This window comes from Heterodontus francisci, chromosome 8 (assembly GCF_036365525.1).
Source record: "Heterodontus francisci isolate sHetFra1 chromosome 8, sHetFra1.hap1, whole genome shotgun sequence".
Classification (NCBI taxonomy): domain Eukaryota; kingdom Metazoa; phylum Chordata; class Chondrichthyes; order Heterodontiformes; family Heterodontidae; genus Heterodontus; species Heterodontus francisci.
Window position 1 is genome coordinate 22,019,600 of NC_090378.1, and position 18,281 is coordinate 22,037,880.

Below are 18,281 nucleotides of genomic sequence, written 5' to 3' on the forward strand. Positions count from 1 at the left end.
AGGAAAAATTCTCATTGATGTCAGTACCAGAAAAGCTCTTAAGTATGATAATACTGTAATAAGATGGTCCAAAAGAGTAGCTCTAAAACAGCAATTTACATTTTGAAAGTAATCTGATAATTAGGCTGACATACATGAAATAAATTTAAGTAAAAGAGATAATGTGAGCTTATTCCACAATTATTGCCTATACACGTTGTATAATTTTTTCTTTCATCTTTAGTTAGCTTTTACTTTTTAATAAAATGACTCAATTTATCTTTAATCTAGTGAAAAGAGTTGAGCCAAATAGGACTAATTATACTTTTCCATTTTGGTATCAGTTTTTTTACAGCATTTTTCTAATATTTACATTGAATCAATGCTAGAATGATATTTGAAAGTGCGATACTAAAACAGCACAAAGGAAAATAAGTGCAACTGTGATAAACGTAGCACACACTCACATATTGGGCTGAATTTTACTAGCCCCTCGACGTTGAGGGTTGTGGCGGGGGGGGCCCGTAAAATACTTGCGAGAGTGGCCCAACACAACCTCCAACGCCGAGAAGGTCCCACCGTATATTACTGGTGGCGGTGAGGCCTCAGTGCGGAGGCCTTCATTTGAATATCAAAATTAATTTTTAAAAATGCAGATGAACCTACCTGGTCCCGGCGGCTGTCCCACGGCGAAATTATGGGTGCCGGCCGGAGCTCGTGAGCCTTCAGAACTCCGTACCGAGTTCCGAGGCGAGACGCTGGTGGGGAGGGGAGAGGACTGAAATTATCAGGGCGGTGGGGGGGGAGCAGGGGAACAGGGAAAACTTTTTTTATTGGCTGGGGGGATGGTGGGAAGGAGTTGAAGTGCAATGTTGACCAAGTTCGGGGAATAAGGTTTTTTCTAGTGGGAAAGGCCCAAAAATAAAGTCATTGGGGGGATGGTAGAGAGGATTCCAGCTTTTTTTTATTTTATTAAAATCAATATGAAATCAATTTTTCTTTAAAAATGTAAATTCAACTGAAGGGCTTGATGGCGCTGGATGCCATTGCCCGGGACCGTGCAGTCGCCCTCTTTATGTCAGCATGGGCGGCCACTGTGCCCCCTCCATTTAAATAAGCTCCTGCGCGAAATAACGCGGGGGCTCAGCGGCAGCGCTTCCATGTCAGAAGGCTGCTGAGTTCAAAGCGCGCTGCCGCAATGTGCGGCACGCCAATAAAATTCAGCTCATTACCTTCTCACCATATTATTCTGGAACATAAAAACAATGCAGACTTGTTACTTGCCAGGAAAATTATTTATGGATCAATTTACTTAAATTGCTTCCAATGCCTTTAATGGATCATTGATATACACGGAACTAAATGAGCTGTATTTTACATTCCCGCTGCCGAAATCAGCAGTGGATATAAACAATGGAGGTCCGCACATCATTAAACGCGGCGGCTCATTTAAATGGTATGGGCGGACCGCCCACCCCAATAATGTGCCTTTGCGCAGCCGCTAACGCCATTTTTAAAGGGCTTCGAGCCCTACAATGCAATTTAAATATTTAAAGAAATACTGATTTTTAAAAATTAAATAGTGATCCTGACCCTCTCCCACCCCCCCACAGAAAGCATAGAGGTAATTACCTGTCCTCCCCCACAGCCCCCCCAAAACACTTACCTTGTGCTCCCGACCTACCCCCCCCAAAGTTTATCAACTTTAAACTTTACCCCTTCCCACCACCCCCTGGACAAATGAAATTATTTTGACGTTGCTCTCTCCTCTCCTGCACTGAGAAACTTGCCTGCTCCCCTCTCCCCACCAGTGTTCCGCCTTAGATTCACGGACGGGGATCCAAAGGCACGGGAGTGCCGGCCACCGGCACCAATATTGCGCCGGGACGGATGGTGGGAGTGGGTAAGTAATCAATTTGTTTATTTAAATAAATTAAAATATGTGAATTATGCTCCTGTCGCCGAGCGGCGGGGAGCCCGCCACGAGTCCTCGCCACCACCGGCAATATCGGGCCGGACCTTCCCAGCATCGAGGCCCATGATGGACCTCTGCTGGGGGGGGGGGGGGGGGGGGGGGGCTGTTAAATGCAGCCCAATATGTCTCACAACTGCAGTATGTAACAAAATGGGGGAAAAAATTGTTCTTGAAGATAGTAACATGGGGCACTGAACTGTTCCTAAATCTGAAAGAGCCCCTGGCTTGTGGTTAAAAAAAAACTTGTCGAATAAAGAAATTTAAGCATGCATCAACAAGAATGGAAAGCTGTGGGGAACTGAGAAAAGAAACAACATTATTTGCCCTTGAGTGCAAAACTCAATAAGCTGTAGAGTTATGTTTTGAAGATTTCATGCAAGTATAGAACTCATCAGCCAACAACCTGAGGACAACAACTGCTCAGGACTAACAGAAAAATGCATTCTCAATATTTCATGTCTCATATTACACTCTTCAGTGCCCTAACCTGTTTTGCTAAGTAAAGTTGAGGAAGATAAAGCTTTTGCAAAGAATTAACTTCTTTCTATTATGAACTGTAATCATCAACCAAAAAGTATCAAACGTTTCTCACATTTTTTCAAGTAATTCTTACATGTCAAAAAGGAGAAACAAACTTTGACAAATCAAAGCTTTTCATAAGCTTTTGAAAGTTCACTTCATTATAGTAATTTAACATTTTTAGAAGTCATCTGTTAATTCATCACTACTTTAAATAATTTCTCACAGGCTAATTTAATGCCAAACCCAGTTTTATTAATTTGATTTTGTTTAAGAAGAATTCATTCACTGCATTTAATGCTCAAATACTTACAACCACTTCTAGCTTTCCATTGACATCATGTGAGTTGATTACCCAATTGACTGCTTTCTCACACTTGAGGATCAGCAAAATATTTCTGGAAAGCATGGTGTCTGCATGCACTGGTCGTATGTCAATAATTATGTCCACCTTGAAAATCCTGCTATGGAAGAGTGTAAAAAAAGTTAAGTGAACGCGCCAGAAATTTTACTTATCCTGAACCATTTCCAACTGAACGTGTCTCTAGTGTCTGGCCAGTTGATTAAAAAGTTGGATTTAATCCCAGACAATAGAACATGTGCAAAACAGCCTACAATGCAATATGCATTATAAAATGATTCACAATAACATTCACTTAAAATACTACACATATTTTCCAGTAGTATTTGAAGGATCAAATTTTGAGGAGGGTGGAATTTGACCATAAACACATTTATCTTAACTACAATTTACCTTGCAATGAAAAACACATTATTTTTGTCTTTTGATCTGGCTGAATACCAGTCACAATTTGGGTTAACTCTTCTATTTACTCGACCTGGTCCATGCATCTGACTGAGAGGTCAGTCAACCTGCTCCTAAGCCTGTGCAACTAATACCAAGGGAAGCAAAAATGATTGCAGCTGATCTTCTGTTCTCTGCTTGGCACATCTAAAAAGTGCCCTGGCAACTTTGTGGGTGGAATTTAATTGACTCCCCCGGAGATGGACTAGGAGGAGGGGTAGCCCACTGAATTGTGATCGAAGTCGGTGGGGGGTGGGGTGGGGGGGGGTGCCTGTTGGCTTCCCCTCGCACTGCGATTAGGTTGGGGGTAGAAAGATCGCCTTCCACCCAGAGGTCATTTGAGGCACTTGTGGCCGATCAGTAGCCACTTAAGGGCCTCCGCCATGCGGGGAGGTTGTTCAGTGAAACAAAGCGACCTGCCTGCAGGTTTGGGTGCGTGGTGGGGGGCACCCTCAGTGGGAAATCGGTGGCGCACGGAGAGCCCCCAGTGGCAAAGGCTGCACCTCCGGTAACAAACCCCATTCCCCGCCCTCATCGTCCACCCTTTCCCCCGCCACATCACTGGGGGATGGTCCCAGTGGACCACTGCCAGACTGGTCCCAGTGACCCTGCCTCACTCACCTCTGGTCTGGGGCTCCAGCGCTGGGCCTGGTCTCAAGCTTCCTGTCGTACCAGTAGCGCTGCCAACACTACTGAGCTTCCAGCCCCCTGACTGGTTGGCAGCTCTTGGAGGCGGGATCCCCGTCCTTAAAGGGACAGGGATACCGGCGCTGGGCATTTGTGCCAGAGCGCCGATGAATCATGCCATTTCGTGGGGTGGGGGGGGGGGGACGGTGGCTCTGAAAGGCTGAGGCGGGGTTCCCCTCGTCTTTTCAGCCCCTTGTCAAGTGCCCTGCCGGCATGCCTAAATTCAGCCCAATTACTTGGGTCATAGCTGATCACCATATTGAGGACTGAAGTCAGCATTTTAGACCATATGTAAACAAAAACAGAATCACACAAGTGTTATATCCAATATTCTGCTTTTACTGCAGGTTTAAACATGTGGGAGGCTGAAAAAGGGTTATTAAAATGGGAATCCACAAGAGAAGTTTTAGAAGTCTGTTGCATATGCAATATAACAAAGTGAGCTTGTTAAAGTGTGTGCCAAATGAAACTTTGGCAATGGATGCACGGCATTGACGCAGTGCTTTTGCTGAGAGGTGCTTGCCAGGTGATCTGGAAACTTATTCTGCCTTCTAATCATAGAAATTTGATTCTGTAATTTGGTGCGACAGAGTCCGATGATAGGGCCAGGAAATTTATTGGTATTAATTTTGTCCTGGAGACTGAGAATCAGCATAGCAAAGGATCAAAGGAGCATTTCCATGGAAAATACAATGGAAGAGAAATAATGCCTTAATTATGCACATAAATAAGAGGGCTTGCAGAGACAGTATTTGTACTGGAAAGTATAATTACCGTAGCTGGTGACTGAACTGTTCTAGGTTAAAACGGCTTATTCAAACTACGCAACTAATGAAAATAGAGGTATTCTTATTTTGCCATATCTACATTTTCAGTGCCATTTACTTTGTAACAGTGATCTTTTCTTTAGAAATGCAATATTCATGTTTACAGCAAATGTGAATCTGATAACATCAAATTTAATGCTTGACAAATTGAAAAGTTTCTTTTGGAAAATTTAGGGGCAGGGAAGAGGGAATCATGGGAATTAGCGTATCCTAGTTTAGATGATATATTCGTCATCATGAACTGTTCACTGAAGCTGGAAGGGCTAGTTCCAAGAATCGTGCAATGCAACACGTAGGTGCCCTATTGAATAATGGTCATCAGGAAGTTGTCTGGAAGTATGTTAGTTTTGTCCAAGTAATGAAAGTTTAACCAAGACTAGACAATATATAGTTTAAAAACCTGATTGCAACAGGTCAAAAATGTTAAGTGAGTTTACAAATACAGTATGTTTAAGTGATGGCAAAATAGGTTGCAGTGTTATTTTTCAAGCTTTAAATAATCTATTTATAAAAATGAATTAGTTCATTTTCTTTTTCCGTTCTACAAAATAAGAACTGAGTGCTTTAATAAGGAAATAATGGATACCTGGAGTTACTATGCTTTACATGTCTTCATAAATTCTGAGATTATTTACAGTTTCAAGTGTAACCCCTGGTTGGGAAAATGATAATATTATATAAAAAATGTTTTACTTAAATGCAGTTTTTAAATTTTGGGACATTTGTGACTCTTAACATCACTCCAGATCCTAGGCATTGTCATTTATGTTTACAGGACATATTAGGTGTTATCACACTGCAATGCATGTGACGCCCACATCCCACGAATGAATAAAAAAAGTCAGCATATTCAAGAACAGAAGGCAAATAAAAATATTCATTTACCTGTAAGGACTAGAACTTGGAGATTCAAGTTCAATGACATGAACCTCCTTTTCTTCTGTTGGGTCAGATTGTATACAGCCCTGTGCAGATTGTGTCTTAAGATATGCTGCAAGATAATTCTGGGATAGAAAGTTCTTTTCTATGATGCATGTTGGTGGCAACAGAGGATCTAAGAGAGGTCAGAAATATTGTCTATGATTTTCTTAAAATCGCTATAGTTATGTTTGTTAAAATGTCAATTTTTTTACTAAATGTTATGAAAAATGTTTCAGATACACATTTGGAGGTAATAAAAATTAAACCATTTGGAAAAAAAATCAAAACATTTATTATTCTGCACACGAATAACGACATAACTTAAGTCACATTCCTGGCTATGTGTAATCCAAGTGGTTAATATAGTTTGGACTACTGGGCACAAGCATTCTTCGTTATAAAGTATGATTGACCCACCTTCACCCACTTTAATGTAGATGTTATTAGCCTTATTCAGCTCAGTGAAAGAAGTCACAGACCCATATTTTTTCTGGGTCCACTGCAGTAAATGTTTGCTGTCTTGGGGCAGAGAATGCTCTTCCAATGATCTTGAGGTAAAGTTTACTGTTGGAAACTGAACAGTAGAATTCTTAGATACCTGAAGGAAGAAGAACAAAAACAATTCTTAAAGCTACTTCTGTTAATCAAATCAGAATGCGTAAGTTTTTACATTATGAGTGGCAGGTGATATTGTTGGGTTTTATTTACTGTTAATGCATTCAATGTGTACTAAATGGGTTGCTTTTATATAGCATCTTCCACAACCTTAGGATGTCCCAAAGCACTTTACAGCCAATGAGGTACTGTTGTAATGTAGGAAATGCAGAACTGAACAGAAAAACAACTACAAATGATGGTGCTGAAGCAGCATTAACTCCTTTAAGCACTATAAATAAAGCTCAATACTTGAATTGAGCTGTGAAGGCCAAATATTGAGTGCTAATAAAGAGATCAGGTGTAGAAATGTAAGGCATTGTGAATGGCATAAAGGAATGGGAAATGTGCTCTATGCGTAGAAAAGTAATGGGAAGTTTGTTACAAAAATTTAGAGGTACAGTATTTAAGGAAATGTAACAGCATAGATAGAACATTTGTTGACAGATGGGAACAAATGCCTAGTGTTAATGGGTGATGTTCAGATTGGGGAAGGGTTTGAAATTGGTATATACTACTGATTAGTGCTGAGTCCACTTTTATTCTAAATACATACATAAAGGTGGAATTTCTTATGGGGGCATAATTGGGAAGTTAAGCCCGAGTTTATACCCGGTCATGCGCTCATTTTGTGAATGTCGGTTTACACTTAAATTTCCTGTCATTCTCACTAACACATGCCAGAGCATAAAAATTGACTTAAGCAAGTGGAAATCAGCATAAATAACTTGGGCCCAAAGGAAGTGTGGGGCCCACACCATATATTCCTTCTTTAAGCGCAAAAATTAAAGTTTTATCTAACCATCATGTACATTAATCACAGCATGGTGGAAGCTTTTCAATTTTTAATGTGATTGATGACATTAAAAATGCATTCTAAGAAACAGAATATACAGAGCAGGCCTGAGTGGGGGTAAATCAAAGCCCAAAGGCTGAACTCTAAGTTTGCTATGCATATTTCGCGTGTTAGCCCATAACCCTCCGTACAATATCCAAATAACAGAAATCTGCTCCTAATCTGAAAAATATATGTGTGTGCCACTCCTTATAAAATATAATGCTTCAGATTTTATGGCAAAAATAATGGTGAGGTTATCAGCATTCACGTTTAAGAAAAAATTGGACATCAACTTCCAGCAACTGTACATCTGTAGTTAAACATGGAAATCAGGAAGTTACTGTCCGAGTTACCCTCTATGCTTGAGAAGTTGCGCTCCAACAGTACCTCACTGAAACTCAGCATTGAAACACATGAAAGGTGTGAAGTTTCTGTAATTAATTGATAGGTACTCACTAAACTTGCCAGAAAATAATAGGGCTTGTCTATTTCAGTGTAAGTATTTTTTTTTAATGGCACATTAAGTCTTAATAACTGCCAAACCTCTCAGGCACTGAAAATTAACTTTTATAAGTGTGGAGTCTCATTCCTTTCAATTTTAATTGTTGTTGGAGTTTGAAAAAAAAAATTCCTGTCTCATCTCTCCTCTTAATCGCATATATCTTTCCCTCTCTATTCTTCTTTTTGTACATGATTTGGCAAGAATGAACTATTCTAACTTACACTATCTTGTTCAGACTCTGCATCCCTCAGTAAGAATTTTTCAATCTGATCAGTTAAGGAGATATACAGTTGCTTTCCCTGTTCAGACAGGTCCCAGATACTCTGTACAGTTTGCCACACCAAAATGGATTTCTAATCACCGCCAAGTTCCACTGCAAAAGCCTATAGAAAATCTGTTACGTGTAAATGTAATGAACAGCTGCCCACAAAATCTGTGCCCATATTTTCCCTATTGTCAAGCAGCCACGGCTATTACCTCCTGATCTGAAAAGCATATTTATTTAGTTATAATGTTTAAAATGAGAAAATAATTGAGAAATATAAACAACTGTGCATTAGTGAATGAACGTAGTACAACTGTTACGTTAAAATATAACAATGATTAAAATTTGGCAGCAGACATTAGTATATTTTATTTGATAAACAACATGTGCCCAGGAATCTGCATTTTGATATGTCTACATCTGGTCTAGACAGTCTAGCTGAAATTCTTTTTTCCCTGCAAAACAACACATTGAGTTGTAGAAGATAGAGAATAAGCTTGTAATAGAATTCATTTCATCTACTTATCACTATTCTTTTCACAAGTCACCTCTCTAAACATTGTGCAACTTGTACTTTTTCCGTCTCTAGTTCCCTCAGTCGCAGTGCACTGTTTTCATGGTACTGTATTTTTTTCCCCACTAGTTTCATAAAATGTACATACCGCTACACAAATTTAATGCAGATGAATTGGAGTTCGACATTCCATTTATTGGTGCCAAAAAATTAGAAAGTGGAGACAACAAGCTGTTTAACCTTTAGACATTATCCTTAGGAACTCTGTCTATGTTAATGTGATTGCAATAAAACAAAATAATAAATGCAAGATTCAGTATAGTACAAAGTAAAATAAATCATATCAAGGCGCATTATGGTAATAACAACTTTATATAGCATCTTTAATAAAACGTCTGACGGCGTTCTCAAACAAACTTTGACACCAAACACTTGAGATATTAGGACCGAAAGCTTAGATAAAGAGGTAGGTTTTAAGGAGGAAATCTAGAGAGATGGAGAAGTTTAGGCAGGAAATTCCAGAGTTTAGGGCCTAAACAGCTGAATGCACAGCCACCAATGGTGGGGTGAAGGGAGTCAGAGTGCATGAGAGGCCAGAAGTAGAGGACTGCAGAGCTCTCGGAGGGTTGTAGGGTTGGAGGAGGTTACAGAGATAGAGAGGGGTGAGGCAATGGAGGAACACCAACTGAAGATTTGTAAACAGTTTGGGACATAGTAACAGGAGTAGGCCATTCAGCCCCTCGAACCTGTTCCACCATTCAATTAGATCATGGCTGATCTGTACCCCAACCCCATTTAGCTCTCCTTGATGCCTTTAACCATTGATCTCAGTCTTGAAAGTTGCAATTGAACCAGCATCCACAGTATTTTGGGGTAAGAGATTTCTAGGAAAGCTGCAGATGAATTACTCAAACTAACAATATGAGATTAAGTTACAGTGGATGTTATCTATATGGACTTTAGTAAAGCCTTTGACAAGGTCCCGCATGGCAGACGGATACAAAAGGTGAAGTCACACGGGATCAGAGGTGAGCTGGCAAGATGGATACAGAACTGGCTCGGTCATAGAAGACAGAGGGTAGCAGTGGATGGGTGTTTTTCTGAATGGACGGACGCGACGAGTGGTGTTCCGCAGGGATCAGTGCTGGGACCTTTGCTGTTTGTAGTATATATAAATGATTTGGAGGAAAATGTAGCTGGTCTGATTAATAAGTTTGCGGACGACACAAAGGTTGGTGGAGTTGCGGATAATGATGAGGATTGTCAGAGGATACAGCAGGATATAGATCGGTTGGAGACTTGGGCGGAGAAATGGCAGATGGAGTTTAATCCAGACAAATGTGAGGTAATGCATTTTGGAAGGTCTAATGCAGGTGGGAGGTATACAGTAAATGGCAGAACCCTTAGGAGTATTGACAGGCAGAGAGATCTGGGCATACAGGTTCACAGGTCACTGAAAGTGGCAACGCAGGTGGATAAGGTGGTCAAGAAGGCATACGGCATGCTTGCCTTCATCGGTCCGGGCATAGAGTATAAAAATTGGCAAGTCATGTTGCAGCTGTACAGAACCTTAGTTAGGCCACACTTAGAATATTGCGTGCAATTCTGGTCGCCACACTACCAGAAGGACGTGGAGGCATTGGAGAGGGTAAAGAGGAGGTTTACCAGGATGTTGCCTGGTCTGGAGGGCATTAGCTATGAGGAGAGGTTGGAAAAACTTGGATTGTTTTCACCGGAACGACGGAGGTGGAGGGGCAACATGATAGAGGTTTACAAAGTTATGAGCAGCATGGACAGGGTGGATAGTCAGAAGCTTTTTCCCAGGGTGGAAGAGTCAGTTACTAGGGGACATAGGTTTAAGATGTGAGGGGCAAAATGTAGACGGGATGTGCGAGGCAAGTTTTTTTACACAGAGGGTGGTGAGTGCCTGGAACTTGCTGCCAGGGGAGGTGGTGGAAGCAGATACGATAGCGACGTTTAAGAGACATCTTGACAAATACATGAATAGGAAGGGAATAGAGGGATATGGGCCCCGGAAGTGCAGGAGGTGTTAGTTTAGGCAGGCATCAAGATCGGCGCAGGCTTGGAGGGCCGAATGGCCTGTTCCTGTGCTGTACTGCTCTTTGTTCATACAAACATACATACAAATTAGAAGCAGGAGTTGGTCACTCGGCCCCTCGAGCCTGCTCTGCCATTCAATAAGATCATGGCTGATCAAGTTAGAAAACACGTCAGATAATAGATGTTAATTTCACCACTCATGACGTCATCGTGCATCGCAGTCTTTCAGTCTGCTGGTCTGCGTCCAAACTCAAGATAGCTGAAACAATATTACAAATTCTTTCTTCTTTCTTTTGGGCCTCCTTATCTCGAGAGACAATGGATACGCGCCTGGAGGTGGTCAGTGGTTTGTGAAGCAGCGCCTGGAGTGACTATAAAGGCCAATTCTGGAGTGACAGGCTCTTCCACAGGTGCTGCAGAGAAATTTGTTTGTTGGGGCTGTTGCACAGTTGGCTCTCCCCTTGCGCCTCTGTCTTTTTTCCTGCCAACTACTAAGTCTCTTCGACTCGCCACAATTTAGCCCTGTCTTTATGGCTGCCCGCCAGCTCTGGCGAATGCTGGCAACTGACTCCCACGACTTGTGATCAATGTCACACGATTTCATGTCGCGTTTGCAGACGTCTTTATAACGGAGACATGGACGGCCGGTGGGTCTGATACCAGTGGCGAGCTCGCTGTACAATGTGTCTTTGGGGATCCTGCCATCTTCCATGCGGCTCACATGGCCAAGCCATCTCAAGCGCCGCTGACTCAGTAGTGTGTATAAGCTGGGGATGTTGGCCGCTTCAAGGACTTCTGTGTTGGAGATATAGTCCTGCCACCTGATGCCAAGTATTCTCCGAAGGCAGCGAAGATGGAATGAATTGAGACGTCGCTCTTGGCTGGCATACGTTGTCCAGGCCTCGCTGCCGTAGAGCAAGGTACTGAGGACACAGGCCTGATACACTCGGACTTTTGTGTTCCGTGTAAGTGCGCCATTTTCCCACACTCTCTTGGCCAGTCTGAACATAGCAGTGGAAGCCTTACCCATGCGCTTGTTGATTTCTGCATCTAGAGACAGGTTACTGGTGATAGTTGAGCCTAGGTAGGTGAACTCTTGAACCACTTCCAGAGCGTGGTCGCCAATATTGATGGATGGAGCATTTCTGACATCCTGCCCCATGATGTTCGTTTTCTTGAGGCTGATGGTTAGGCCAAATTCATTGCAGGCAGACGCAAACCTGTCGATGAGACTCTGCAGGCATTCTTCAGTGTGAGATGTTAAAGCAGCATCGTCAGCAAAGAGGAGTTCTCTGATGAGGACTTTCCGTACTTTGGACTTCGCTCTTAGACGGGCAAGGTTGAACAACCTGCCCCCTGATCTTGTGTGGAGGAAAATTCCTTCTTCAGAGGATTTGAACGCATGTGAAAGCAGCAGGGAGAAGAAAATATTACAAATGATGTCCAGCAAAGTAGGTGGAACATTACCTACCCATTTAGTTATACTGCACTAACACTTCTGCTTTGATTCATATCATGCACTAATCTTCCTCAGCATAAAAGTGATAATGGCAACCATTTTAACATATTGCCAACCACCATCTATTAAGATGTGCGCAGTAGGTAGCTTCTACATAAAATAATAGCTCATCTACCTGAGTTCCACAGATTTAAACAAAAAATATTTATGTGTCAAAAGGTAGATAATGTATTTCATTTATGTGATTAATGTTAGACACAGAAATGGCAATTAAGCTTGTTAATATATTAAAACCCATGAACTCAATGAAGCCATATTTCTCAAAAAAAAACTTCCCAATACACAAAGAATCTGGAATGGTTTGTGTTTTGTGAATTAGCACATATATTAGAGCTTCAGAGTTACGTTAAAAGTTCTAGTTATGATTTTAGCACCATGAAAATAGTTCCACAAAGGGTTGTGCTTTATGGCATTAGTACTCCATCTTATGTTTATCTTTAATCCAAGTGTTAAAGAAAGTAAGCTTGAACTCAATATACCGTGACTAGATTGGCATCCATTCTAAACACAAATTCCGTTTTGATGGTTAGATGATTCACTGTGGTTTCCTAATGTATCAAATCTTACCCAGTATAGTTACAACTGCACATTAGTACCAGAGACCAAATTCCACAATCCCAGTGGGAAAACCACGTTTGAAGGGAGTGTGGGTCGAAGATGGGTTCCAACTAACTTAGCCTTGATCTTGGTTTCGTGGTTCCTACCGGAAGAGCAGAATTATGAAATTTACCCCCCCCCATGTGCTATACAATGGAAAAAAAACAAATGCATATATTACCTAATTATTGCAGGTTTTCCATAAGTTAAAATCAAGAAAAAAACCACCCAGGTGATTATCTTTTGCCAAATTCAGTAAAAACAAAAGAAAGCCATACATAAGGGGTGGCACATTGGTTAGCACCACAGCCTCACAGCTCCAGTGACCCAGGTTTGGTTCTGGGTATTGCCTGTGTGGAGTTTGCAAGTTCTCCCTGTGACCGCGCTGGTTTCCTCCCACATGCCAAAGACTTGCACGTTGATAGGTAAATTGGCCATTGTAAAAAAAAAAAATTGACCCCAGTGTCGGTAGGTAGTAGGAGAATTGAGGGAAGGTGGGGATGTGAGAGGGAAAATGGGATTAAAGTAAGATTAGTATAAATGGGTGGTTGATGGTCGGCATGGACTCAGTGAGCCAAAGGGCCTGTTTTGGTGCTGTATCACTCTATGACTTGTATTTATATAGCATCAGCACATCTCACAGGAATCACTAAAATGTTTCACAGACAATGGCCTGGATATTAATCTGAAGACAGCTTCCAAGTGGTGACGGTTGTTGGTGGGGCGGAAACAGCGTGGGCAAAATCCGAAGTCAAGTCGGGTCGAAAGCTGAAATCGCAAATGAACTGAAGCAATTCATTTTGACTTCCGGGTTTTGCAAAGCCAAGGAATGCAGCGGGCATGATGTGCAACCATGTAACGCAATCTCAGCTATATTTAAAGGGACCGTGTACAGATGAAAATTGGAGGTATTCACGATGGATGGTTTGCAAAGAGCAAGAGCAACACTCACATTCAATGATGCATCACTAGAATTACTGTTGGATGCAGTCAAGAGGAGGAGGGATATAATTTTCCCCAGCAATGGGAGGAAGGAACCAGTTGCTCTCACCAAGAAGATATAGTTGGAAGTAGCTGAGGAGCTAAGCAGAAAGCAAGCTGTGCTCAGGTCTTGGTTGCAATATAGGAAGCAGTTTAACAACCTTACCAGGTCAGGAAAAGTCAGGCTTTAAGCCCCTGCTCCCTTTCCCTTTGTCTTGCCAAGGAAACTCCATTTCAACACTCCTTACAGCCACGCAATGTTAAGCAGCACCCAGCATTCACTTTCTACGTACTTCACCACCTCTTCACTTATCCATCTACCACTGCAACTCACCCCAATCCTTATGCAATATGATTCATCTGTCTCATAGTCACCCTCACCAAATGCAATGCATCAATCAGGTGAATACCTGACCTCCCCTTACTCAGGTTTGTTTTATCGCCCCTTGTAGGAGAAGAGGAGCGCAAAATGCAAGGAACGTGGAGAGGACTGGAGGTGGGCCTCCACAAATAGCCCAGCTAACAAACGGCAAGGAGGTGACCCTGGAGATAAGTGGCACGTCTTCGCCCCTTTCAGTCGGAGATGGAGAGGCAGGGACTTGAAGATAACTAGTGACAGAATAACAAATATCTCTGACACACATGTGCTGCCTTTGTTTCATCACCAAATGAGCAAAGAAAAGACCAATTACGGTGATTGTAAAGATTGTGGGCTGCATTTCAAGAGTCTGCTGCCAGGGCACCGTGTCACGGAGCTGCTGCGATTTCAAACACGGTGGCTCATTTGCATGGTCACAGCGCCCAACCCCCGCGATGACATAGAGGGGGTGGGCAAGCTGCCGCAGGCAATGGCATCCAGTGCCAATGCGCAGGCGCCATTTTTAAAGGGCTTACTGCCCTCAATGAACATTTAAAAATTAAAGGGACACATAAGTAGATTTTCCACAAAACAGATTTCGATGAACTTAAAGTGCATTTTCCTACCCCCGTTAATGGCATTTAGCCATTCGTGGCCTTCCTCCACCCACCCCCCCCAGAATTTGATATTGACAATTTGACCTTCACCCCCCGCCCCACAGTTCAGCAACTTTGCCCTTTACCCCTTCCCAACATCCCCCCCCCGACCAATCCGCATCGTTGTTACCCAGCTTTCCCCCTACCACACAGAGAAAAATCCTCCTCCCCCTCTCCACAGGTGTCGTGCCATGTTTCCCCGAACTGGGATTGTTGGCTGCCCGAATGAAGATCGGTGCTGCGATTAAGGAGGCGATAGGATCCTCATTAAATCAGGTATGTTAATTAGTTTACATATTGAAATAGGGGTCCCGTCGCCAAGTGGCGGGGCAGCCGCCACGAGGCGTCACCACCGTCGAGATTGGCACGGAGTCTGTCGCAGTCTGTGGGGCCACCCTCCGCCAACGTTCCCGACAGCGGAGGGGCTTTAAAATCTAGCCCTGTGACTTTGCCATGACTGAATCACATATTCTTTCATCTTTCAGGGCCTTCATGTGCACAGCAAGTGTCGTAGGAAATGCCTGAGGACAATTCCTCACAGGACCTCATTACTTGTGAGGGTATACCATCATAGGACGTACAGACATGCACAATGCAAATACTCACAATTTGGTAGGTTAAGTTAGACAGTTAATAAGGTTTTCACCTGGTGATTCACAACTCGCAAGGAAGCATGAGCAGGGTGGCAGGGACAGTTATAGCCATTGGAGAATGGCCGCCTCCATGAAACTTCAAGCACAGCTCTAAAATGAGTACAAGGAGGCCATGACCATGGTCTTGCAGATATATGCTGCCTTAAAGAGGAGGACAGATACTCTATCCATGGCCTTATAATGCATCACTGGTCTGCAGCAGAATACTAGAGTGATGTGGCGCTGGACCAGGAGAGGGATGATGGTGAAAAGCGACGTAGAAGTAGGGTTTCCAGTAAAAACACTCCCACTTCTAACCCCCGGAACCTGACCTGTTGCCTTGTCTCCTGAAGACAGAGTTTGCCCCTGCACAGGTGAAGGTGCAGCAGTCTCAGAAAGGGCCCTCGGAGGCTCCAAAACTGAGAGGCATAGGCCAAAAGCATCGCAACAGTCAGGGCAGGGATCTGAGCAGCCTGTCTCTGCCGCCGCTGAAACCAGGCGGAATGCATCACGTACAAGTGGTAGGAAGCGCAAGTTGAAGAAACTAATTCACCAAGGGTGTGCACTTTATGTTTGACACAATGTTATATTAATTTCCATTTTTTTGCCAGATAAAATTTATTGATAAGCATCACTTCCACGTCCTGCTCCTTCCTTCATCCCACGCTTTCATTAGTTTCATGAAAAATGTCAGTATATGATGGGACCCATCGGACAAATGTGCAATGGGTGGATGAGCGATTTAAGGTCTGTTAAGTGCAAGGGGAGGTGGTGTGGGGATGGTCTTGGTAGACCACAGGATTTGATTTCTTATATTTTACACCAGACATTAGGACATGCCTGGCAGCAATGTTAAGTGGTTAGTCTGGTGATAGGCATTCTACCTTCATCGTCCTCCTTGTCTTCTACATTCCTCTCATGCCAAGATGAGTGATGAGCCCGTTCATCCTCTTCCACCTTCAATCCTCTCTACCGCACAATGTTGTGCAGGATGCAGCATATTTTGGCCGGGTTACAATCGAGATTAACAGAACCCAATTAGTTTAACTCGCCACCTCCCCACCAACCCACCTGTTCTTGGGGATTAAAATTCCAAAGTTTCCAATGACATCTGCAATATAGTTAAAATTAAGAGAGACAATACAGATATAGCATTCTAAATGGTGTAAAGTTAATGTTAATGGCATTACTTCATTAGGCTACAGAGTGCTGCAAATCATTAAGACAGACATTCAAAACACACTTCATACCCAGTGTTCATGTTTGAATTCAGGCTAGGAAGAGATGAAAAAGATCTACCTCCAACTATAAGCAGTTATTGCACAAGTTTGTTTGATAGCAATGAGGACTCTGCATTCCCAAAGACTTAATTTGGCTCAGATATATTAATATCTACAGCTATACACACTGGTCAGGATTTTGAGCCCCCACCAGGGCCTGGAGCGGAGGTGGGTGGGAGGTAGAAATAGCCCTGCCAGCTGGCTTGCCGGTTCCCTGCCTCCTTCTCACCTCCGGGACACTCACTAACACACGGTGAGCAGGTGACACAGCTCATTAAGGGCCAGTTGACCTCCAAGTTCCAGCAGGCAGCTGGGTCAGTTTAGGTGCTTGGAGGCAGTCTCGAGGTGGGGCCAGCACTCCAGGCAGGCCTAGAGGCCCTCCCTTCCTGCCTGGGAGCAGGAGCAGACACGGGTTCCCCCTCCCCCCAAGCTTTGAAGGCCCAAGCACTGTCCTTAATTGGATGGCAAGCCCGACCTCTGGTCATTGATTGGCCGCCTGGGGGAAAATCACATTGATCAACTGTTTCCCACCCAATGCGGGCTACTGACCCACATTTCAACCTGACTGTGGGGTTCAGAAGCCCGCAGGGAAAATCCTTCCCACTATGTTTAGCAAAGGCACCAATCCTGTGATTAAGATGAATCACTCACACCACATGATTTCCTACAGATAGGTTGCCATGATAATCTGTACCATGTTTGCTGTCAATGCTTCGCTGCAATTAGTTAGCAAGAGTTGTAACTCAGTTGAAGAAAAACGACTTGCATTTACTTGCTTCTACATCCGCAGTTGTTGGGGAGGTGGTGATGTAGTGATAATGTCACTGGACTAGTAATCTAGATGCCTCAGCTAATGCTCTGGGGACATGGGTTTGAATCCCACCATGGCAGATTGTGAAATTTTAATTCAATTAATAAATCTGGTATTTAAAAAAAAGCTAGTCTAATGGTGACCATGAAACCATTGTCGACTGTTGTAAAAAACCCATATGGTTCACTAATGTCCTTTAGGGAAGGAAATCTGCTGGCCTACATGTGACTCCAGACCCACAGCAATGTGGTTGACTCCTAACTGCCTTCTGAAGTGGCCTAGCATGCCACTTGGTTGTCAAGGGCAATTAGGATGGGCAACAAATGCTGACCTAGCCAGCAACATCCACATCCCATGAAAGAATAAAGAAAAAAAAGTTAATTACAAAGAACTTTACATCCAATGAGTTACTTTTTACGTGTAGCCTCTGCTGTTGTGCACCACACTGTCCCAGAAACAGCAATGAGGTAAATTATTTATTTTTAGAGGTGCTGATTGAGAGTAAATGTTGGTCATGGCACTTGAGTATACATGCAACATGTTAATCTTATCAATCTGGTTTTAGTTACTTTTCAGGATTTCAAATAAATAATACAAGATCTACCTAAAAAGCCAGCATCAAATATTAAGCTGCTTAAAATTATTGAACATTAGACAATAGTTATTATACAAATGTTGCAAAAATGCAGAATGAAATTGCTATTAAATCATTATTAGCAATAAACTAAGTTAACAAATGCCATTGATATTCCATTTATCTATTTTACATTATCAATAAGATATGGGAGACAATAATACTAGACTAAACAGATATTAATTATTGTTGAACTCAACACAAAAGATACAGTCCCAGAAAAATGTATCCATTGTTATGTGGACATCAGAGACCAATTTTTAAAA

At 42.7% G+C, this 18,281-nt stretch overlaps 1 protein-coding gene across 5 annotated transcripts in view; it reads right to left on the minus strand.

Moving 5' to 3' along the window:
* The window catches only part of tgfbr3 (transforming growth factor, beta receptor III), a 234,838-nt gene that overhangs the window by 69,155 nt on the left and 147,402 nt on the right, over window positions 1-18,281 (minus strand). For 4 of the 5 annotated variants that reach the window (XM_068036762.1, XM_068036763.1, XM_068036765.1 and 1 more), the window contains exons 5-7: window positions 6,131-6,311; window positions 5,678-5,846; window positions 2,787-2,937 (exon numbers count right to left, since the gene is read on the minus strand). In XM_068036762.1, the coding sequence (XP_067892863.1) occupies window positions 2,787-2,937; window positions 5,678-5,846; window positions 6,131-6,311 (501 nt within the window). The remainder of the gene's footprint in view (window positions 1-2,786; window positions 2,938-5,677; window positions 5,847-6,130; window positions 6,312-18,281) is intronic. The other variant, XM_068036764.1, reaches the window with a different exon arrangement.